This window comes from Antrostomus carolinensis, unplaced genomic scaffold, assembly GCF_000700745.2.
Source record: "Antrostomus carolinensis isolate BGI_N321 unplaced genomic scaffold, ASM70074v2 scaffold21540, whole genome shotgun sequence".
Lineage (NCBI taxonomy): Eukaryota > Metazoa > Chordata > Aves > Caprimulgiformes > Caprimulgidae > Antrostomus > Antrostomus carolinensis.
Genome location: NW_010290859.1, coordinates 18764 through 43492, shown reverse-complemented (window position 1 = coordinate 43492; position 24729 = coordinate 18764). Strand labels below are relative to the sequence as shown.

General features: G+C 42.0%; 1 protein-coding gene across 1 annotated transcript in view; it reads left to right on the top strand.

Annotated features, from left to right (window-relative positions):
- Window positions 1–23745, top strand: part of LOC104530202 (amphiphysin) — a 65823-nt gene extending 42078 nt beyond the window's left edge. The window contains exons 14-22 of the mRNA XM_029086696.1: window positions 4–1335; window positions 1902–1934; window positions 3342–3392; window positions 5772–5891; window positions 13048–13104; window positions 16660–16809; window positions 18080–18346; window positions 20330–20431; window positions 23172–23745. Of these exons, the coding sequence (XP_028942529.1) occupies window positions 4–1335; window positions 1902–1934; window positions 3342–3392; window positions 5772–5891; window positions 13048–13104; window positions 16660–16809; window positions 18080–18346; window positions 20330–20431; window positions 23172–23279 (2220 nt within the window). The 3' untranslated portion in view covers window positions 23280–23745. The remainder of the gene's footprint in view (window positions 1–3; window positions 1336–1901; window positions 1935–3341; window positions 3393–5771; window positions 5892–13047; window positions 13105–16659; window positions 16810–18079; window positions 18347–20329; window positions 20432–23171) is intronic.
- The last annotated feature ends 984 nt before the right edge of the window (window positions 23746–24729 follow it).

Below are 24729 nucleotides of genomic sequence, written 5' to 3'. Positions count from 1 at the left end.
GAGCGGGAGGAAGAAGAGTGGGCAGGTGTCGAGCCAAGTGAAAAGGTAGAGACCAGAGCTGTTAACTACAAGGAGGTAGAAGGTACAGAGGAACTGGAAAAACGAGATTGTGAAACCAAAGGAAATAGTGAGGCAGAACTTCATGAGGGTTTAGCAAAATCAGATCTTGACATTTTAGTCAGCACAGAGGTAGAAAATCTGTATGAGTTGGAAGATAATGATGGGGATGCTGGGAGAGCTAGTGGTGCTAAGGTAGCAAACCCTAGGGAAGAAGAATTCGAAGGGGACAGTGTCATTGAGGAGGCAGATGGAGAAATACCATTGTTAAGCACAGGGCTGGAAGGTGGGGATACAATAGTAGTGGACAACTGTAAAACTATAGAAAACATTGTCGCTGAACCTGAGAGAGTCTTTGGTATCTGGGATCAAGACCATGAAAGGCCATTTGAGGATGGCTTAGACCAAGCTGTCAGTGGTACTGGAGAGAGTACATCCATGGAGTGTATAAAGATGACGGCACATGTTGATCTAGAGGTAACTGACCACACAGAAAAGGACCCTACAGATACTGGAAACATTCTGTGTGATGCTGAATTATTCAGTGCAGAAGAGTCTGGTAAAGGAACTGAAGACAATAGCATCAGCTTCCTCCCAAATGGTAGTGCTGCTGCTGAAGGTCAAGCGGCTGCTGAAAAAGAGCGGGCATTACTGCCCGAGACAGCTGATGCTGCTAGCACAAGCTGTGGTAATCCTTGCCTAGAGAATGCAGAAGACCAAGTGACAGGTAGGGTGGCAGCAGCAGTCGCTGAAGAGCATTCTAGTAGCAGTGGTGTTCCTGAAGCCTTGGAAACAGAACCCTGGCTGGCAAACTGGGATCCAACAGTTACTAATGATTCCTGGGGATTTTTTAATCTACCAGATGGCCAAGCCAATGAACTGGATAATTGGCCCTTTTTCCCCAAGCTACAAGACTCAGAGGGAGGTAACATGGAAAATGTTTGGTTAGGCATTAGTGATAGATGGTCTACGCAAGACCTAGGAGGGACTGCTAACAGCTGGGGAGAAGTAGGTGTGAGCACAAGCAATAAAAGTCAGGAGGCACCAGTAAAACAAGGCTCACCTGGGGAGCAGGCAGGCTTTAGCAATCCAGGACCGAGCAAGGAGGTAGCTAGACCCTTGGCTCTGTTTCAAGTGGGAAATTCCAGAAATGCTAGCACCGAGAGTTCAACTAGTCCTAAAGACAATGAGACCAACAACTCAGATTTATCTGAAGATGAAATTGCTAACCGGAGATATGGATTGTTGTACCAGGAAATTGAGACTGATAAAGAAGAGGTACCTACCCCAGTGTGTAGCCTTAGTCTAGACCAAGAGTTCCTTAGGCCATGCATAACCTTGTCGTTTAAAAAACAATCCGTCTGTGTGTTTCCCACTGCCCCTCCTAAGCCCCTGCTATTTTTTAATTATTATTTTTTTTAATTGCCATGCAACTGCTCATCGTGTGGGGCCCTTCAGCCGTGTAATGAAGCAGGCTGACAAAAAATTCATTTCAAAATGGTGACCGGAGCTTTGAACTGTGAAGGCACATTGTGTCTCACAGGTTTTGTGTTTTATATGTATAACCTTAAATGCACTTAGTCTTTTTTTAATTATTATTATTGTTTTATAAAAATCCTTCAGTTATTCTGCTTTTTTGGGTTTGTTTTTTGTGTTTTCTTTAAGCCTGTGACGCCTGTTATCAAATAGCACTGTCATCAGATTTCTTGCTGCCTTACCCTTCCTTTTGTTTTTACTTTTTTAAAAACGTTTGTCCTATTTTTATTTTGCAAATAATAACATCTTGACTCTGTTCTGATTTATTAAACAAATGATAATTTGTTCTGATCTTCACTCCTACTTAGGCATCCAGCACAGCATTTAATGGATTTGCACAGGTAAGAAATAAACATATTTTGAGATTTATTTCTTTTTTCTGTGCTTTTAGAAAGGTATTAGGATTGGCTGTACAGTTTGGGGAAATATTTTCTACAGATGAGCTGCACAACATCAAATCCAAACCTTGCCTGCTCTCAAAAATTATTCCTAAATGTTACTAGAATCATGCTAATACTCCTGGTACTCTTAGCCTGGCTGAATTTAATAACAAAAATCCAACTACCTTAGTGGAACTGATATTTTCCTGCTAAAAGGACTGGTTTAGCTTTGTTATCGTGCTCTTTTGTGGATTTTTCTCACAATTCCAAACTCCTGTAAAGCGTGGTTTTCTCAGTTTCACATACTTCCAGTGACTCTATGTGTGTATATCTAAAATGAGTTGTATTTGTTTCTGCATCTTTATTTTCATTTAAGCTATATTTTAATCTGATTTTAAATTCAATTTAATCTAATTTTAAAATTTAAATCATTTGTTTACTGCTGTGCTGACGGTGAGACTCTGTGTCAGGCATCGCAGAGATACAGTGCATGAAGATCCCATGTTAATGCTTTCAAATTCCAGGGCTGTGCCAAGATCCCAAATTTCAGGTGGATAACCTGGGGGCTCATTAATTTCCAGCATCCTTTTACAGACTGGCTCATCCACGGCACACCCTGTACACCATTTTTTTTAAAAGCACCCAAAAAAGCTGAGCTTATCCAAGGATGTAAATGAGTCTTTCAGGGCTTAACCATTCTGCTCCAGGATGTTTAGATTAGTAAAGGATACAGAAGGAAGGGGTAAAGCACAAGGCTACCGCCTCTGATAATAAAGGCAAACTGTTTGCCCCGAGGAAATCAAAATTTGATGCACCCACTGCAGTAGGAAAATGTTTTGGCACATCAATATTTGGAAAATTAATTGGTTCTGAATTAGTAAGACTTTGGAAAACATCTCTATTTTTGTACATTTTTAATGCAGGTAATTGCTATAGTCACTATTCAAATAAAAGCCCAGAATCAAGAGGATGTGAAAGGAGCTTAGAGTGAATGTACTGCCCAGGCACAGGCACGTGTAGGCTGCAGAAAAGATAGTGAGTTTCCCAACTCAGAAGTGCATTGTGCCCGAAACAAAATCCTTGCGATTCACATGTATTTAATGAAGGGTTTTTCACTGTCTTTAATGGCATCGCTCGGTTTAGAAGCATAGAATAGATCATTCAAAAAGGAATGTCTTTAATGTTTGTAGTGCTTAACTTATAATAACTATTAATACCTATTTAGATTATCTATTTGTCATCTCATTCTGTGTGAATTTCCTGATTTTCTAAAAAGAAGAAAACATTTAAAAAAATCAGGTCTTTGACAGGCATCTGCAAACATCCTGTCTCACATATTTTTGCATCGTTTCTCATTTCTGTATCTAGGATACCTCTGCATTTACAGTGCAGCCAAGTGAGAATGTGACAGAACCTTTGGTAAGTGGTGGCTTTTGCTACCTTTTTAAATGCCTTGCAGAAAAAAAAGGCACAATTTTTCCTTTGTGCCAAGATATTTTCTCCTTTTTTTGTGTGTTTTCCATCCTCTTAAATCACAAAACCTTAACCTGGAAGAGTTGGTGGGTGATATCACTGTAGCTGTAAATCTTTACTCACTGAAACAGTCTTTCAGAGGAAAAACCAGGATATTCTGATATATGCCAAGATATGTTCACTTTTCAAAGGTGTAGTCAAAGAGTTGATTCATTTATTTCATTTAAGAAGTGACAAGAACGAGCACTATGGTCTGGCATACAGCAAGCAGGTGATGCTACATGATGGCTGTTGAAGTATCTCCAATATTGCTGGATTTTATCCACTCTCCACATATTAATAGTAGGCATAGGCATCTTCTGAGGGGTGGAGGATCTTTCTGGAATCATACTTGAGTAGTTTCTTAGTTCTGTTACAGTCTTTGGTTAGCCTGGAGGAAGGATGTGGAATAGCAGCATTGCTGGGTGAGTGCTATAACTACTTAATAGCAGCAGAGTGATTATTTATTTAATATTATTTAATAATGTGATTTTTGTATAATGCCTCTGGTGGTCCTTGTGTCCATAATGGTTACTGAACACCATGAGAGTATTTTAACTTGTAGCTCAGATATGGTAACTCGTCTGAAGTTTGCTTGTCAACAACTGACTTGAAGCACGTCGATGCAATCTGCTTTATAACATCTTACCTGTCATCTTAAGCCTGAAAGTTTCTTCCAGCGTTAAACCTCAGAAAACTCATTAGTCATCTTACCTGGGATAAATCTACTTTTGTGTTTCTCCTGTCAGTCCTATTTCTTCTTTGTGAAATTCCCTAGAGCTGGCGTTAATCCACTACACAGAAAGATTGGGCAGTTTTAAGGGCTGTTAATGACAAAACAAGGGGAAATGGGTTTAAGCTGAAAGAGGGGAGGTTTAGATGAGATATTAGGAAGAAATTCTTCACTGTGAGGGTGGTCAGACACTGGAACAGGTTGCCCAAGGAAGTTGTGGCTGCTCCTCCCTGGAAGTGTTCAAGGCCAGGTTGGATGAGGCTTTGAGCAACCTGGTCTAGTGGAAGGTGTCCCTGCTGATGGCAGGGGGGTTGGAACTGGATGATCTTTAAGGTCCCTTCCAACCCAAACCATTCTGTGTTTATATGATTCTGTGATTGCTGCACAGCATGGTCTAATATAATGAATGTTTCTTTTTGCTATGCCAAAGCCTAAAGGTCTTGCTTAGGCAGACTTCTCTGTACCTCATTAAAAATCAGTCTGCTTAAGGAATATGTGAGGAAAGAAGTGGGAGGTTATGGGGTTTTTCCTCAGAAAGATCAGGGAGAAGATTTTATTATCTGTAAGAATTTCATGGAAGCTGTCTGTTCATCACAGGAGACCTTCTAGCCAGCTGCCTGTTATCGACTGCAAAGCAACTAAAATAGCTTTTGAGCTTCAAATTATGCTGAGCAACTTGTTCATGGCAAATTAATCTCCTGGGGTGATTTTATCTGGTTGAGTCAGCCATCTTTATAAATGGAATACGCTGAGCACAGCTGGCGGCTCTCCCCTCGTAGGCACGTGTGTTTGCAAAGTGACGTCTCCATTGGAGATGGCACTTTTGCTGTGAGCTGTTTTGTCACAGGACTGAAGGTGTTGCAGGGCTGGTGATATTTGTTAGATCCTCTTGCTAAAAACCAAGCTTAGGCTGGAATTTAAAAGGGTGGAAATCCCAAGAGTGGGTTGATAAGTGGATGCCTTGTAGGTGACTGAGAGCCCAGGAGGGAGTGCATTTCCATAAGAAACCAGGGATGGTTTTCACTCTGCCAGAATTCAAGCAGTCTGGGGTTGCCCTTGTGCATGTAAAAACTGTTTGAGTCTCTGCTAATTGCTTCTTTCCTTCACTGGAGAAGGGACTATGTTGTCTGAGAACAGACAGAACTAGGGAATAGGAGACAATTTTTACAACTCAGATTTGAAGCCCAGGGTTGGTACACACGAGTGCCAGTTTCAACTCCTGGCTTTGCCATCAGTTTCTGGATTTGCGAGCAAACTGAGTGCCTTCCCTCCACTTCCATCTCCCCTTTCTGTGACTCAGGAAGCTGCTGCTTGCTTTCTTTGTGAGGGAGGGGTGTAGGACTGGCTCAGTTTACATGTAGAACATGAAGGATGAAAATGCCCTTTAGATGCTGTAAGGCCAAGCCCTACCGTCCTTTTCCTGGCAAAGCCCAGCAAGATTGAGCCTGGAGCAGCTGTGCCAGGCACAGTTCCCATTCCCTTTCTCCCTCCGCACTATCATGTGCTCCTCAACAATTTTTCCCCTATCTACTTAAAAATCAATAAAACAAAAGACTGAGGCTGAAGAAGCTCCACCTGGGGATGTCAAGGTCGAGGAAACCCCTGCTGCTGCTGCTGCTGTGGAAAAGGAGACCGTCCCTGCTGAGCCTGCTGAGCCAGCAGAGCAGGCTGTGGTGAGTGACCTGTCCCCCCGTGCCACCTGCCAGGTCCCATCCAAGCCACCTTTCACCACCATGAATGTGCCTGCTGCATTTCAGCCATCCTTTCCATCATCACCATCTGTCCATGGCTGGTTTCCCCAGCACCCAGCTGGGTCACAGCATGCCTGTCCAGCACACGTCCTCCTTTCAGCCCTCAAATGTCATTCCTGTTGTGTTTGGCATTTTAGACTGAAGTTCAACTGAGTGATTGTGGTTTCACAGATTCCTTAATTCCAGATGAACTTCAGAAGGGGAAAGAATTGATGCCATTTGTAAATGACCTCCTTAGCAGTTTTCTCATTTCATTTCAAGCTGAGCTGGAAGCACTATGCCAATGTAACATTTTGTGTGTAGAGCATGACAATACCAGGAAAAAGTGATCGTAATACAAGTGTCTACAAGGCTCATGGTTTTAGAAACCAACCGGGAGCTGAAGAGGGGACTCCAAGGGTCATTTTGGATATTTTTCCATGTCACCATTAAGGAAACAGTGGGAGGAGAAGAAATAAGAGCTCTGCAAGGAGAACAAAGCAGGGTACTTGATATCACTACAAATTAAGAGATGGTTTGAGATGGTACCTGTAGGGTTTTTCTGCTCACTAGCATCCCTTTTTAGAACAGGTATCTCAGTGAATTTCCTTTTTGTCCTTTTGAGGTTCCTCTTCTACATACAACTGTAGGTTATACCTACAGGCTAAGAAACCCTGGAGGAAAAATGCATGGTTTTGTGAGGCTGACAGTTTTCATGCTTTCCTCGAGCCAATAACATGCTCAAAGCCTCTAATGAGTGTTTGTCACTGTTAGAATATGCAGATCACTGCTGAAAAACTGGACAGAAAAAGGGGTTGTTTTGTGGGTTGGTTCCTCTGCTGCAGAAGCCAGTTTTTGACCATCAAGCACAGCTTAGTGCCATAAATGTTCCCTGAAGAACAAGGTTCAGCTTGCTGAGCTGCTCTTGGCCTTGGATGAGTCCCTGTGTATCTTCACCTGCTAAGTAGGGATGATGATATCCAATTCATCATAAAATTTAGGTGTTTCAGTAAGCATTTGACACACAAGCCTAGTGGTGACATTTATCGACGACTCCAGGTTGGATAGTGCCATTAACTGAGGAGGATGGCATTAGGCCCAGCTCTACCTGCCAAGGACAGGCTGGTTATCTGCTGGCAGTGTGAGGCCCATGCAAAAGCCACAGGTAAAACTGTCTTCAGCAGAAGGAAGGACTAGTGTTGGTGTGCAAGACTCTGGGGTACAAATGTAGTTTCTGAAAGACCTTCTTAAAGATGAATTGATGAGTTTGCCTGGGTGGTTCCAGCTGTCTGTGCCATGGGATTAAAAAGTGGTATCCAGCACAAATGATACAGGTGGAACTTTAGCTGTAGCACCTGCCTGATTCATTCTTCTCTTGCCTCTCATCTTCTTGAGAGAGGAAAAATAATTTATTGTAGGAGGAAAAATAATTTGTTGTAGAAGGAAAGGGGGGCAGTGCTGGGTGGGCTCTTCTGGAGGATAACAGAGACATTCTGTCTCTTCTCCGTGGACTCCTAGCAGCATTGCAGTTATGGAGGGAAGCAGTCTCAGTGTGTTCCCCAGAACATTTAGGGTTTAATTCTGATTACACTTGCATGAATCTTGAGTATTTATTATTATTATTATTATTATTATTCACTTTTGTTCAGTTCTGTGGTATACACAGGAGCAAGTGACTTCAGGATCATCCCCCTCCAATAACGTAACTGAATGAAGAAAGCCCCATGGTCTGTGGAGACCAGGCTCTCCTCCTCCTGTGTGTTTTCTTTTCAGTTGATATAAATCACAGTAATAACTTGTCAACTCTATAGTGAGGCAAAGAATGAAACTGCCTGTCTGAGGCGCATCGTTTTGTCAAATTCTTGTCCAGAATGCCTCACATCTAGTCAGAGTAAATTTGGTAGTTTGGAATAAAGAAGAAGAGGGAAGGTGGAGAGAGGAGGGACAGGAAATTAGTCATTGGTCTGGAGCTCTCCTCTTCCCATGAGTGAATGACAGGGAACAGTGTGGAAGGACATATATGAATGAAGCTGAAAAGGTTGTTTCTAGATTGTTTTATTTTGATTATCTGTAAGGATTTAATGAAGAAAAAACCTGTGAAAGGAGTTCACCATTTTTCTGAAAGGAAGCCAGCTCCGTTTTCTCTCACACTAAGACAAAGAAGTGCTCTGAAGCCTGTTGCACATCTTAAACACTAATCAAATGACAGGCTATGGCTGCAGCACCATGCATCCGCTCATCAGCTGGCAGGACCTTCTCAGATGATCTGTTTTGCTGCCAGACTGTCCATGAGGAGTTCTGGGTCCAGAGTCTTGTCAGCAGCTGCTCTAGCGAGGGACAGGACTGTAGAGCTGCTGAGAGAGAGGCAGAGAGGAACACAGTGCAAGAGCAATCTGGGAGGAAGACCATTGGCATTAAATAGAAGTTAAACAGTTTTAATTAGGTTTGTGCTTGTTTGGGGTTTTTTATTTGTTGTTTGGGGGTTGTTTTTTTTTTTTTTCTTTTTCAATATGAAGTTGTCCTTGCTAATTTGGGAAAATAAGCAAAAAGTGTTGATTTTAAAAATGTCCGAATTGGAGTCGTTCTGCCTTTGTCTCTGAGGGGTTGTTACTTCAGGAAGGGCTTTCCAGGACTTGCAAAGAAGAGTTTTGAAGATGAAGGTTAATGTCAAATATGGTCAAAGCTAAGGAAAAGTACACTGATTTGCAGGAGATGAAAACATGTCATTCCTCGACATCAGTTCTACATTCGTTTGCTTTATGAGTGACAGTTGACTTTAAAATTGGAGTTGTAAAATATAGATAGATAATTTCTTATTGGGAATCTCTTACCGAGTTTAATAACTTCCAGTTTGGAGTGACAGCCACTAATCAGTTTAATTTTTCAGTGGTAAGTTTCTTCTCACTTCCCATTAATCCAGAAAATTTACGTTATGCATTTGTCATTGTAGGAGCTTCGCAGTAAATTTTCTGGTAGGGTTTTCATTTAGATTAGGGAGAGAATGGTCCAGGGGATAGGGTCCCACTTGCCGCTCAGGGAGATTTGGATTCGGTTACTTGCTGTTTCATAGTCTACCTGAACACGATTGACCAAGACTTTGTTACATCAGCTCATCAGAATTGCTGCCTGAGATCTCGCTACGTATTTTTGTCTTGGTCCTTCAGGTCTCAAATGCTATAGAACAAGTGAAGTTCGTACTAGTAGCTGTCAACAATTGATCCTTTTGGGAGAGAAGATAAAATGTTTGGTAATTAAAGGGACAGAATGACCAGGTGCTCTAACAGAGGCAAAGTGAACCATGGTAAGAAGTCCTTGTATGGACTTCTCCACACTGAAACAGTTGTCTCCTTGTTTCCATAGCATCCCCAAAGGCAGCTGTAAAATCTGGACACAGTCTAAAGGATATAAGGGCAGTTAGTGACAGAACAAGGGGAAATGGCTCTAAACTGGAAGAGGGGAGGTTTAGATGAGATACTAGGAAGAAATTATTTCCTGTGAGGGTGGTCAGACACTGGCCCAGGTTGCCCAGAGAAGCTGTGGCTGCTCCTCCCTGGAAGTGTTCAAGGCCAGGTTGGATGAGGCTTTGAGCAACCTGGTCTAGTGGAAGGTGTCCCTGCTGATGGCAGGGGGGCTGGAACTGGATGATCTTTAAGGTCCCTTCCAACCCAAACCATTCTGTGATTCTATATAATGCATTAACTGCTGATTTATTTCTTTTTCAAATAATACTACCCCTTCCACCACATCAGTTTTTCACGTTCAAACAAAAATGACATGAGGACATTACAATAAAAATAATAATTAAAAAAAAAAAAGCTTATGCAATCCTGTACTTTCCCTTTCTTCTTCTCCTACATGTGAGACAGTGCTTGGAGTTGAGAGAGCGCTGCTCAGAGATCAGCTTTTTGACTTCTGTGATGCTCATTAGTTTGGAAAGAGCCTTTCAGTGTTTGGGATCCATTGCCTGCCTGGACTCTGATGTTCTCCCATTAAAGCAGTCAGACACCCAGCTCAATATTGTGGTTTTCAAAGCTGTGTGTAAGGTATATATGAAACTACCTCCTGATAAGCTCTTTGCAGACACTGAGCAAGTAGAGCAGAGGCCAGGAAACAGCTCTGAGGGTATCTAATTATGGTTGAATCTCACTGTAGGTACAATTCACAGTGCCCAAGTGGCAGAGCATGTCACTTGGAGGAGCAGTAACAACGGTCAGATACAGAAGTGCGGTCTTTTTTTTTCGGTCAACTGCATCCAAATTGTGAATGTACAGCTAAGTGCAGAGTTGGAGCATGAGGTCAATAAAAATATATGGCTCTTGTATACAGGAAAGAACTGGTGTAGAACAGTGTTGTTCTGTTGAAGTCGGCAGGAGCAGATTTTTCTCTGCTGTGTTCCTTTACTCAGATGTTGCCCAAGGAAGTTGTAGATGCCCCCTCCGTGGAAGTGTTGAAGGCCAGGCTGGATGAGGCTTTGGGCAACCTGGTCTAGTGGAAGGTGTCCCTGCTGATGGCAGGGGGGTTGGAACTGGATGATCTTTAAGGTCCCTTCCAACCCAAACTATTCTATGATTCTATGTTATTTCAGCCTTCCTTTTTACTAGGCTTTCATGCCCTAAAACCGGTACACTTCATGGTACCGTGCCTCTCTTCTCAAACCTCACCATCCACAAAAATCCCATCTTCCAGCTAATCAGAAAAGCAAAAGCAAAATGCTACTAATTCCACTAGTGCACAATAGTCAAATTAGTTTTTGGCTGTTCCAGGCTTTGGGAAGCAAGGGCAGCTCTCCTTGATTTCCCCCTTTTCACCAAAACTCTGCTTTCAATTAGCCTGGAAAACACTTATTTAAAAATATGTATATTTATATATTAGATTATTCTGCAAAGAGGCCCAAAGCTGGGCTGATGGGATTCTTACCAGAGAATATTGCCGGGGTGTTGTTAAGAGAAGGGCAGAGGCTGATGTGTTCCTGACTATAAAGTGCAGGATGATGATGCTCATTTCTGAAGGTAAATTGACTTGTAAATACAGCTGATGGCAGAAATTCAGCACTTTAGAATAGTGAAAGGAGGGAAAGCACTTGTCTGCTTACTTGCAGTTGGACAGAGTTTTCCCAGGCAATAGAAACATTTGTGTACATCTCTTCTGTAAAAAAAAAAAAACCAACCCCAAAACCAAACCAAACAAATAAGACAACTTCTGTGGGTGGCTGTGTGCATCGCTAGAGTAAGAAATCATTATATTTTGCTGTTGACATTTGGTTTTTTTTCTATTTAAGACCCTCTATGGTCTTCTCAAACTTATTATAAAAATAAGGACTCCATGGCAGAGGCTTGGCAGCTTAAAAAAAAAAAAAAATCATTAAAAAAAGGTTATATAAGAGCGCAATTTTAACGGGATAAAGCTGTGAGAGGTTTCTATGGTAACCTGCTGTCAGCATCTGCCTTGCCATGGGGCTTATGAGGTGACTGCAGGGAATGCTAGAAGACTAGATTAGAAAAAAAAAAACCATGAGCGATACAAAGTTTGGATAGAACTCAGCATCCTTTTATTAAAAAAGAAACATACAACCATTTCAACTGAAACTAGTAGAAATTTTGGAGGGATGGTTGTGGCTGTGTGAAGGCACTTAGCTGGAGCCTGAGTGCTCGAGGTCTCCTCGTTTCTGATTGCTAAAGAGGACAGCCCAAGCTCCCGTGCCCTCATATAGGTTTGCGTAACTTGTCTTCACCTGTTCCCTCTTTTAAAAATCTGACCTGGCTGTGTTTGCAAAATCAGCCTCGAAATTTATTAGCAAAGTGGATTTCCATAATGAGGCATTGATTTGCTTTTCCTCAGCAAACTGTCTTTTGAAATAGCCTCTGTCTGTAGGGATTTGAACCTGAACAGAAAAAAAACTAAAAAGCATTTCCAACTCATCCAAAGCAGACCTGAATTTTATCAGTGTTGACAGTTTGTTGACCTAAACCTGGCGACTAAGCAGAGCACTAGCCAAAACTGAATCCAGGCTCAAGTAGAAGAGATGTTACTGGTTTGAGTCACTAGTTAAATTCATAAATACTGCAGTAGAATTAGAAAGCAGGAGAGGCACAGTTGCCCTAAAGAGTTCAGGGAAGAATTGTGCCTTTTATTCCAGTTTCCAAACCCATGAACTCAGGCAGTCTTACGGCTTCTGAGGGTGGTCAGACACCGGAACAGGTTGCCCAAGGAAGTTGTAGATGCCCCCTCCCTGGAAGTGTTTGAGGCCAGGTTGGATGAGGCTTTGAGCAACCTGGTCTAGTGGAAGGTGTCCCTGCTGATGGCAGGGGGGTTGGAACTGGAGGAGCTTTAAGGTCCCTTCCAATCCAAACCATTCTATGATAATTTCTATGAAAAGACCTAGTGTTAGATGGCATCTGTGCCGTAAAAAGTGCTGCTGAGGGGAGCCCGTCAGTGTTCAGTGCATTTGATCCCTTCAACATCTAAATGGGTGTCAGATTCAGAAAACCACTGACACGCATCTAATTTGTTAAATGCCAGGCACCTGCTGCATGTACTGCTGAATATGGACCGAAAAAAGGTGATTCTGCAGAAAAAGATGAACTTAGTGACCTTTGAAGGGGCTTTGAACAGTCCCTTTAAGTTGCAGACCAACATGAGTGGAAGAAGGAAGTGGTTTAGAGAGTTTACCTTGAAACTCTGGTGAGTTGCAGCAGGTTATAATGGGAACAGTTTTTTGAGTCTTGGGTGGGAGAGATTTGAGCTTGCTGGACGCTGCAAGGTCAGCAGTGTTTTGGGGTTGTTGCTTGCTAAAAAATTCATCAAAGCTGTTGCTATTCTGAGAATACTGATAACAAAAGTAAATAAAATTGTCCTTAGTGCTTACAGTGTGATAGTGATGAAGTAAAAGGTTTTATTTATTTTATTAGCCTGTAACTACTTTTATTTCAGCTGATACGAGGCAGCAAGAATCTTTCCTCTTATTATCCCATTTAGTTCCTCTTATTCATTTCATTGCACCCCATACATGCCACGCTTCCATTAAGCTTGATTAATAAATTTCTCTGCAGCTACTGCCTCAGCAGGACTAAGGTGACGACCGTATTTCCTCTTTACACAGGACAGTCTCGAGGCAGGGGATAAGGAGACAACTGGAGTTGCTGAGAAAGAGAGCGAGGTACATGTGAACAGCCTCAAGAGTGTGGCTATGCTTTAATATCTTCAAGAGAATCGTGGCAAAAAGTAGAGTTGTCATTTGCATCTCATCAATATGCAGGCTGATCTGTAGGTATTCTAACCCTGCACAGATATATCTACCTCTGCAGAACATATTCTAACAGCAGAGCATCTCTCATTCAATGCAGGACCTGTCCGTTGTAGCGGGATAGAGTGATAAAGATCTCAAGGCAGCGAACAATGCAGCTCTGCGGTGGGAGGTAGAATGCTGTTTCTATTGACATTTAGAAATATGCTGCATAGATTCCCAGTAGCTTTGACACTTTCCATAAATTGGTTTGCCTGGCCTTCCCACAAACATCTTTATAAAAAGAACAAAATATTTCATTAAGCTTTTATTTTTCTTAGCACAATATTCCCTGAACTAAAATGGATATTTGAAAATAATAATCTTACAAGGCTTTTGGGTTTTTTTCTAAAGCACAAATCTGCCATCAAATTAAATACAGTTAAAACCAAATTATAAAGGAACTGAAAAGCTCCATGAAGCTGGGCATATATGGACTCTAATGGTTGTATTTTGCTTCTGTTTCTTAAGATGTGATAGAACCGCTTACCCTGAGTCCTTCTATACTAAAGTGAGACTATAACGTGTTCAAACGTGCGCAGGGAGCAGCACAAGAGGAATGGCTACGTATTGAATGCAGGAATAGAAGTAGGATCTAAGAAAGAGATTGGAACTCCTAGTCCTTAGCCACTTAAGATTTCTATCTCGAGGTGCTGACAACCTCTTTTCTTGTTGTTACTCATTTTGGACTCACAATATATACAAAAAGATCCTAAACTGGTTTCCATTCACTTTGGTTTCAGAATATGGGTAAGTCCCAGCTGCCCAAGCTTGGGTTTGTTACCCTGCTGTGAAACAGCATTCACTCTGCTAGAGTCAAGGGTATTTCTGTGGCTCCAGGGTATCCCAGTGTCACTGAGAAGGGAGTTTGGGACTCACTGGTGCTGTACCAGCACTGCCACATCCATGTAGACATCAGTGGAATTAAACCTAGCAAGAAAGTACAGGAGGGGAGTGGTAGATCAAGCCCAGCTTGGTGCTGACACAGAGCAGAAGAGCATTGCGTTGCTTCTCTAGCATTGTCTTGTCACTCTCAACAAGTCTGGTCCAAGAAGAAACATGCAAGAAATTCCTCACCATCCCCTGAGCACCAGGGCTGAGTCTTTCAAATGTATTTGAAGTGCTTTGACTTCTGCTGCAATTAAAACAGTCAGTCAAGTGGTTTTCTATCACAGCCCGCGTTACACTGGCTGACCCTTTCTTTGTCCCCTGTGTGGTTGGTATCATGAGACAACTGTCCAAATTTCAATACTACTGCTAGAGATAGCGAATTTGGAATGCTCTTGGACTGTCTGATATTATTGATGACCTGTGGAGAAGAGGTTTGTAGGATTGGTTTTCAATACGAAGGTGATGCAGGTAACTATATCTGCAGGTATGTGGTTCACCATAGCTGGGTATGTGAGGATGTCAGAGCCCTGGGACAAGCTGCTCAGAGAGGGTGTGGAGTCTCCATCTCTGGAGATGGTCAAACCCACCTGGACACTTTCCTGGTTGAGGGAACCTGCTTTGGCAGCGGGGTTGGACTGGATGATCTCCTGAGGTCCCTTCCAGCCCCACCATTCTGTGATTCTGTATGAATTCAGTGGGATCAGGCTCCCTCTTTTTTTCTTTTCTATCCTAATCAAATCTATTGGAGGCTGATGGAGAGATCCATTGTGTGCTCCTTCACCTGCATTTTCAGAAAAGCTTTTTTTAATCATCTAGCTTGCATTGTTTTTGTACTCTTGAGACACAAGAACAAACGACTACACAATTGTGAGCTGTGGCTTCAGGCTGTGAGAACATCACCCTTGCAGTGCAGGGCATTTGAGAGCTGATTCGTGTAAATTAGTATTCTCCTCCTTAGTGAAATAAAATGGGCTATACAAATCCAATAAATAGAAAAGAAGTGTTGATCCTAATCACAACAGACAGCAAGATCAATTTCTGCAGCATGCTGATAGTGCATGCTATAAAATCAATCGGATGTGCACTCTGTTCTCCCTCTTTCCCACTAGCCTCTTCCAGGGCTTTTACACTCATTGTTTATTTGAACATCTCCTTGGGTTAAGGCTGCCAAAATTAGTAATACTATGAGTGGGGGGCTTGCGTGCCTTCCAAGTCACAGGAGAAGATGTCAACGTCTGCCCATGTCTTCTGAGGTTACTTCATTTTACGATAGGTCATCCTTCATCAGCAGCATTTTCAATTTAAACTAAAGCTTCCCCAGTGATTTCTACAAAACCCTGTAGTATTTTCTGCCTCCAAGGACTCCAGAAGAATTTCTTTATCACATCAGTTAATAGCAGCAGATAGGAGTAGTGCTGAATATTAGATATTGCTAAAAACAATCCCTGAAGAGTGCCCATGAACAATTGCAGGTAGTTCAAGTTGAGTTAGCCTCATCCATGGAGGAAAGATTAAACTGAGGAAACAAAGAGCACCGGGCTGTTAACTAGAGATCAGCGATATTTCTGCCAGCTGTAGCTTGACATTGGTCCCCAGAAAACAATTTTTCTTCAGTGTTTTTACTTTATCCTAGTAAAGAATAAAGTAAAACATATCTGCCATATGTTAAAAATTCCATGTAGAAGTTAATTGGGTTAATGGAATGAGTTTTGTCATTTACCTTCCACCTTCCAACCCTCAAGATTAATCCACTGTAAGGATATATCCAACATGCTGCTGTGAGCATATACCAGTATGTACCAGTACAAACGTTAGAGTGATAGATAAATTACAACAGCCTCTGCTGGGTGAAGGATTCAACACTGATCTATAGGCAGGTACTTTTCTATCAACCTTTCAAGAACTGGAACAAAACCTGCATTAACTTTTCCACATGGACTGATCACAAATGGTTCAGTCATATCCAGACCAAACGGGCTTTTAGGTTTGTTCTGGTTTTTTATACTGACAGAGCTATAGATATTTACAGTTATAAATTTTTTTTCTGATATCTGATGGACTCAAGATTTTTGATCTTTATCCAGCTGTAGAATATATTGGCTTCTGCTGATATAGCTTGATTTGCAAGTCCCTCTATTAGAAATGAGGTTGTAATTAAGGCAATATTTTTGAAGCCAGCCCAGGTCTAGAGGTAGATGATAGTAGCTGGAGAAGGCTTAGAGCCTGTTGCCAAGAACAGACTCCACTAGCAGGGTCCTGTGGGTCCCTGGACAGCTTGCAAGCTCCTCTTCCTCAGCAGAAACCTGTGGTGAATTTCTTCCACAATACAGCTTGAAGGCAAGAGGAAAAAAAAACCCAACCCCCCCAAAAAAAACCCAAAAAACTAAAGCCTTGGCAAACTGTTACTCCACTGGTAACACCTGAGGACTCTGCTAATGAAACCAAGGCAGTGGGTTGGCACCACCCACAGAGCAGAGGTATTTCCAGCAGATATCGAGGACTCATATCCTGAAATTCCCTCTCTCCTGTTGTTTGCAGGTGGTACCTGTCACCGAGGGGGCTGAGGCAGCAGAAGACAGTGCAGCTGTGGCAGCCGGAGCTGGTGACGGCGTTGCTACCATCGCGCAGGAAGGTGTTGCTGAAGGTGACAAACCTCCAGGAGAAGAAAAGGAGGCTGATGTGTCTCAGGTAACTCATGTCGGCGCAAAGGAGAGCGTGTAAGGGGAATCGAGACAGATCCAACTGCCTGAGAGAGGCCAGGCTGCTGCAGCTCTGTGCCCCCAGGTCCAAGGTTGAGCCTCTCCTGGGAAGCCCTGGGAGGTGCCCACACGGGGTATTCCTTCTTCTGAGTCCTTAATCTGGGTTGTGCCTGACTTTGTGCCCCTGTGCTCCCCTGGGCTTGTGGAGATGGGATAAGATGGAATTTGATGGGCTGATGGCTCCTGTGGTGGGCCTGGGAGCAGCATGTGCAGGGTGTTGTTTGGGCTTCTCCTCCTGCTATTGTGTCTCTGTGCTCCTCTGTGGAGACAAGCTTTATCACATAACCTAACAGGGCTTTCTGGAGAAACAGAGAAAGGAATGCATTTTTCTTGTCTCCTGGCACCATGCCCTATCAATGGCATCGCTTTGTTTTGGGTACATCACGGTGGTCAAGCTCCGTGTCTGCAATGGCCTGCTGCCTTTTTTTCTGCGACCTCTGAGGAGGGGGGGGACAGCAACTAGAGCAGACCCTGCAGCTGGGCAGCCAGTTGCCACCTCCTGTCATTGCACATTGTATTTCCCCGTGCACCAGAACAGGATGGTCTGGCAGAGGATTGGTGAACATGTTCTTTTCAGGTTGGATGCTTTGAGAAGTTTCATTAAATGAGTTTTGTCCTCAGCTTCATTGTTGCTCAGATGCTGCCTACTGAGCCTTTTTGCTTTCCCTGCTCCAAGTTACATTGCCGTAAATCAGGAGAAATCCCCTCAATCAGTCAGAGAAATAGGTCATCACCTTTACATCACTATTATCCTGCTGCCTTGAATTCCCGAAGAAATATAGGACAGTGACTGCTGGAACTTGTGGCTTTACCCAAACCCACCCAAAGTTAAGAGCAGGGTAGAGGAGAAAGGTCTGATAAGTTCCATGCACATTGAAAATGAAACCCAAACTACCTGCAGAGCATTTTTATTACTCACTGCAATGACTGGTGGTAATACAGAACGTAGACTTAGGTAAGGGTTACTAAGGGTAATAGAGAAAACAGGGAAGGGATTGGATTACTCCTTCACGTTCTTGCACAAGTACTGTTTTCTGTCTTAATGTAAGAATCCACTATGGCGAAGAAAGAAATCCCCATTCCCACCTATGTCTGTGCAATAAACAGACAATTGCATTTTTCTGCTTGAAATAAAATACTAAATACTCTTGTGATGCTTTTCTGACGGTTGTTTTTTATTTTATTTTTTTTCCCCGCAGGAAAAGGTCAGCAGCATCCCTTCAGTAGTAATAGAGCCAGCATCCAACAACGAGGGGGAGGGAGAAGAACACGAAGTCATTGTCAATGAGTCCAAAGATGCCGCAGCAGAGATGGGCACTCAGAGCGCTGACACTTCTCCCACTGAAACTTCCAAAGCTGGAAGTGACCAGAAACCTGCTGAAGAAGTCCAGGCTGCACCTTCTCAAGATCAGACTGTTCCAGCAGAAGACACAGCTTCTGCGATGCCACCCGGCTTTCTCTTTAAGGTCTGCTTCTTCATTCTTCTTTTAGAATCATAGAATGGTTTGGGTTGGAAGGGACCTTAAAGCTCATCCAGTCCCAACCCCCCTGCCAGCAGCAGGGACACCTTCCACTAGACCAGGTTGCTCAAAGCCTCATCCAGCCTGGCCTTGAACACTTCCAGGGAGGGGGCATCCACAACTAGACATCCCTTCAGATTCCTTCGGCCTCCTGTGGCTGCGTCTGTCTGTGCAGGTAGCGCTGATGGCCCTGATGGTAGCTTAGAGGCCCAAGAAGGCTCTGTTTACCAGGCAGATGCGTGCACATGCAAATACACACAAACACAACTCTAACATTGTGTTGTTGCTTCATACAACATACACATGAAGTCTGAGAAGATACAATTTCTGCACGCTGTTGTTGCTCTGCGTATCCTTATGTAGCTGTAAGACTCACTGAAGTACAAGAACCCTTTCATCTCACCAAATTACTACCAAAAATTAATATATTGAGTAAAACTGCACTGCCACAGTTAGTCAGCAATATTGTATGATATATACTAACAATATATCTCATATAATAACAATATATTTGATCTTTAAGGTGCCTTCCAACACAAACCATTCTGTGATTCTGTGGATATTTAAAAATGACATTTTTCTGGCCTGAAAATCTGTAGTGGAAGTTCTGGTTCTGTTGAAACCCACGGGACTTTTACAGTTCACAGTGATGAAGGCAAAATGTCCTTCTGTGACTTTAGTAATATTCTAGCTCTAAACTGTTAGCGTCATCAAACAGGAGAGTTTAATTAAGGCGTAAGAGAAATTCTCCCCTTGGCTGGCAAGACCCTCAGGGTTTCCTGCTTCGCAAGGTTCTTTGATAATGCTCCTCACTTCAGAATCGCTGAGCAACAGAAAAGCTCCTTGAGGACAGCTGAACTTTACATGCTTCCTATTATAATTTGCATAGTTCAGACTAATTAGTCCCCCAGCACTCCGTAAGTATGCCATTCTTCTTGGCCTCTTCTCATTGCTCAATATTTTTGGCAAACTTTGAGGATAACATTAAGGTGACGGCAAACGGTATCGTGCAATTCTGACTCAGATATGCTGACGTAGTTCATCTTTTGTTTTTCCTCACTCTCTTGGGTCAGACATAAACAAGGAGAAGCAGAATACACGTCTGCCATCTGGCTCTTAATGCCATTTTGGTTTTTTTTTCCATTATTGCAGAGTTACCATGGAACTGGCTGTACTTTGAGAAAATTAAGACTAGCACACCTCTTCAGGAGGTAGCACCATTCAGTTAAAACCGTCCAGTTCACAATGAAATGCTGATCCTGCCGATGTTTTAATAATCCCCCTTTGGAAAGACAGATATTTCTGGCACACCCATCTGCCAGTAAGTGGGAGCTGTTTCCAGGGCGGGTTCCCAGTACTGGCCTCTGATCACCTGTTGAAATGGGTGCTGTACATCCCACTCAAATTTCCATGGATGTTTACAGCAAGGATAATATCCAGTGGTCACAACAAGAGAATGAGACACCTTCTGAAATATCTTTTCTTTCTTTCTTTCTTTCCCAATTTTATTCACTAAATAAAAGTCTTTCACAATTTTATTTGCCAAATCCTGCTGCCCCTCTCTCAGCTCTAGTAATGGTAAGTGGGGAATGAAAGCAAGTTCCTTACACAGAAGGAATAAGGGTGGCAGGACCTGTGGGGTGTTGCAGTGTCATCTGTCCTTCAGACCCTGTAACTTTGGGAAAGGATCTTTGATTTCCTCCAGTAGTTTCAGGAAGACTTACTTAAGCTGTCCCTGCTTCCAGATAGGAGTAGAAAACTTTGACACAAATCAATGTCAACATTAACGACTGGAATGTACCTGTTTGTAGCCCTATGTTTGCATTAAAAGGCACCTTTTTTTTTTTTTCAATAATGTTTTAACATGTTTTCGTCGAGAAAATATCTCTATTTAGATCATATCTCTATGTTTGGTGTTATTTCCTTCAGGTTGAAGTTCTACATGATTTCGAGGCAGCTAACAGTGATGAGCTTAATTTAAAACGAGGAGATATTGTACTAGTAATTCCTTCTGAGACCACAGCTGATCAGGTAAAAACATACAGTTCTTTCTTTTGTTCCCATTTTTCTTCATCTCAATGTTTTTCTCCCAGATTATAGTTAATGGGAATGTGTATTCAGAGTATCATTACTGTTAGAAAACACAAAGATTTCAGTTTTGTCTTTGTGTTTGGTTTCATTTGAGACAGTTGGCTACAGCTAAAGTCCTAGATACATGCTGCTAGCAGGATCCGACCTCAGCATAATTTCTAGGGCTTTTTTGATGCTTCTTCGTAGTGGATTTTGTACAGGGACACATAGACTTAATACAGAAGATGACTTACAAATTGTGTGTGACGTTGCTATTTACCATCTTGCCTTAACATTGCAGCAGAACTGATTACACAGCCCCTAGGTGTTCAGAGCTTTTACGTGTGCATTTGGAGAATTCATACAAAGTCACCCACAGAGAGCACTAAGACAGCGTCCAAATTATGGTGTCCTACAACCAAAATGTGTGGAGGTGCTGCTGTGTCTGCTGCGTGCCTCTAAACCTAACTCTGCCCAAGCTTAATTTAATTTAAGACATCTAATTTTGTTTTAACAACACGTTTCAGGGGAATTTTTAAACAATTTTGTTCCGTGTGTTAAACTGAATTGCAGTGAAGTGAATTGATTTTTTTGGCCACTGCTTTAAAAGAGAAGGACAAGCCTACGGCACGCTGTTAGCACCGGCCGCTTCGTGGGCATCTGTGAGTGCTGGTGAAAAGTCTCCTGTTGATTTGGGGGTTGAGAGGTGGGGGAATGGGTCCTGCCTAGTGAGGTAGCTAAAAGCACTGCTCTGAATGAAGAATATTTCTTAAAATAAGTCTAAATACTAATGCCCTAAGCACAAGGAGTGCTGGGGACTGTATTTGAAATGTTTTCGATGGTTGATGCCGTCCGAACGGAGGTAATAATCAGTGTTCATCATCTGGGCTGAGCTTCCTTTAATACAACAGACAAGTAATTTGTTCTTATGTTTTGTTTTTTAAAAATTATTTCAGAATAAAAGATTTTTCTTTCAGCAGGGCCCTTTGCTTTTTTATGGGGTAGATTCTGTTATCCATATTGAAGTTATGCTGCATCTTACCTCATGGGCAGTTCAACTGATTTCGTTATCAGTATTTGCAGAATAGGACACTGCTATAAGGACAGGAAAATCTCCTCTCTGTCTTCAGTCTGGTTTTAGGATTTTATGTGTTAAATATGCTTAATCCTCACCGGGTGAATCCATGAAGTATATTCTTCTCTTGTGGTGTGCATCAGAATGTCATTAGCATTAATTGGGGTAAATTGTGTGCAGTGATGGAGAAAATAAACCTTTATATATTCATGTTTCTGAAACTGTTCTAGTCATATCTATATTACTCAGTACATATTTGCCCTTCATGTTTAACATCACCATAAAGTTTAATCTTTGTGTCTTTTGCCAGGTACTTTGTTGATTTATATAGAGTCTTTCTATCTTTTATTCTTTATGCTCCTTCCAAACTGACCTGTCTAAAACCATAATTCTAATATAGTTGATAACATCAGCCTTGTGTTCCCTGTTCAATGCAAACCAGTCCCACCCTGAGGCTTCAATTTTTACATTAGTCTTGAATGGAAGTTATTATCCAGTAAAACTGTTAATTCCTTTGTGCAATTAATTCTGCCTGTGTGAGAAAGTGGTAGTTCCCACCTCCTTTCTCTCAGATATTCCACAGGCTTCAAAAACACGTGTCCCCAGTTACATGTGCCCAGCCAATGCCATACGTGCGTGGTATCTGATGTAACGATGCTTATTTTGGGGCAGAGAGCCAGTACAGCGCCACTGAGCAATCAGGACTTGGGGTTGTACCTGAAGAGAGAGCCAGTACAGCGCCACTGAGCAATCACAACTTGGGGTTGTACCTGAAGATCCATTCGTGTTGCTCTGTCTCCTCCTGTACTCTCTGTGCAATAACAATACAGAGATTCCCTGTTCATCATGGCTTTGCTCTGGCTCCTGTTTTTAAAAGGAACAAAGAACATAGTGAGATGAGAATAGCTTGATAATTTTTTTTTTAATGAATTTATTTTATTCCAGCTAGAACTGGTAAGATGTAAGACAGCCCAGCACTTTCCAATAAGAAATCTCTTTTTATTGCTTGGGCTGCAGGTTTGGTTTGAGATTTTTGCTTGGCAAATTCTGATTTAAGTTTCCAGGCATTTTTGAAAAAAATAGTTGAATATTAACTAAGTTTGAGTTCCTAGAGACAGTAACTCCAGAGAATGCAAAAACTGTTATTGCTTCTGACTGCCAATCCATGAATGAGAGAAAAGAACTCTCGGGGGGAAAAAAAATCATATTGAAAACGATTTTTTCCCTCCCATGTGTGGTATTGTGTGATGTTTCTGAGCCACTGCTGTGTCCTTACTGCACAAGAGCACCAAGATTATTGTGGGAACTTTGAAAAAAAGTTTCAACAGAGATTTGCACAAATGCAGATCTGGTATAATACTGGATGACCTGGAAGACTGATGATCCAGTTCAGCGAGGGGTTAGGTGGGCTCAAGGCCATTCAATATGCTGACAGTCACTCGGTCTCACAAGACTGTGGTCTGGCAGAACAAAGAAAACAATCTGTGCAAAATCAGAAGCTGCTTTTTAACCAAAACACCAAATCTTTTAGCCACGTGACTCTGAAATGTCTTCAGGTCTGAAGCTCGTAGCGAGGAAGGTCGGGGGAGACCTAAAGTTTAAGAGATTCTCTCTGTTTGCTTGCAGGAGGCTGGCTGGTTGACAGGCATTAAGGAATCCGAGTGGCTTCAGTACAGAGATGCAAATAGTTATAAAGGACTTTTCCCAGAGAACTTCACGCGCCACCTGGAGTAGTTCCCTGACTCAGGCAGAGGAACGTGATCCGAAGCTCAGTCAGTAGGTTTTTAACCTCTCTGAAACACAGGAGCCCACCTTTTTGTAGTTTAAGCTGTTTACAGACTGGTGCCAGACAAAGCGTGTCGAAACATATCAGAATGAGCATGAATGCAAACAGTAAAGCTAGCAACTGCTGGAGCAGTACCTGGAAAAAAAAATCGAATAAAATAAAGAAATGTCCTTATTTGTTCACACGTACGTGGCAACAGGTTTGTTTGTGCTTTGTCAGAGCTATGGTGATCCTGTATTTGGTCCTTTCCCATGAAATCTGAAATTAGCCTCCTCAATACCAAAACCTTAACTTCTCTGCACTAAGTGTATTGTCTTGAGTTGCACTGCAGAAGATTGAATTAGTTATCCTGTAGTAATGAGGTCACACTATTATGAGTTTCAAGTGTTTAAAAATATAATTAACTGCTGCAACGTTTTTTTTTCAATGTTATTTTTTGGACATGCGTAATATATATATACATATATATATATATATATATACACACACAAGAACTTGTCCGTGTATATATAAGTGCATATGGATCTATATGCATTTTCACAACTTCATCGTAGTTCTTTGAGTGTGTAGTGTCACCAGTACATTGCATTGCTCTTTCACTGTCTGGCATTACAGGGAAAAGTTTTGTTCCCAAGCAAAACTAGCTGCTCCATTGCCAAAACATGATACAGTATCTGTGGTCGTCACGTGAAATTTTCATTCTGAGATGATGATGATGAATAACATCATGTTCCAAGCTGCTAAACCTTTGAAAAGGCATGGCTCGGTCTCCCCTTCCAGCTGCAGTAGTTACAATGAGATAATCTGAAGGGGGAGCTGTTATGATGCTAATCTAGACTTTTTTTATTTAATTGGCTGAATAAACTTAAAAAATAAAAACCAAACCAACAGAACTAGTCTCTGAGAAGAAATAAACACACTATATTTTCACTATATGTATTTATGCAGCGTACCTTCACAGATCCTTTTAAAATAAGATATATAATGTATCCTGTATCAAAAAAAAAATCATCTGTAACTTATGTTTTCCAGTGCTGTGTCATTAAAAATAAACCTTTGATCCAGAGAAGCTGTTTCATCTGTGGTGCTTTTGAAGTTTGGTAACACTGATGTTTGTATAGTTTATATGTTATATTAGAGAATCCAATCTTAATGTAATACCTCTTTTTCCAAAGAAACACAGCGTAACAGGTGGACTCTCTAAATTCTTGCTCTCAACCCTATTCGTGGCCAGAGCTCCAAAAGGTCTGGACGCCAGCTCAGCACATCTCCTCACTGCTCCTCCTGTTCCAGACTCTGACCACCAGCTAAGATCTGTCCACAGATATCTTGTCTGTGCCTGACCATCACTCACCTGAAGATTGCTACCTCTTAGTAATTTTTTGCTTGTCTATTTAT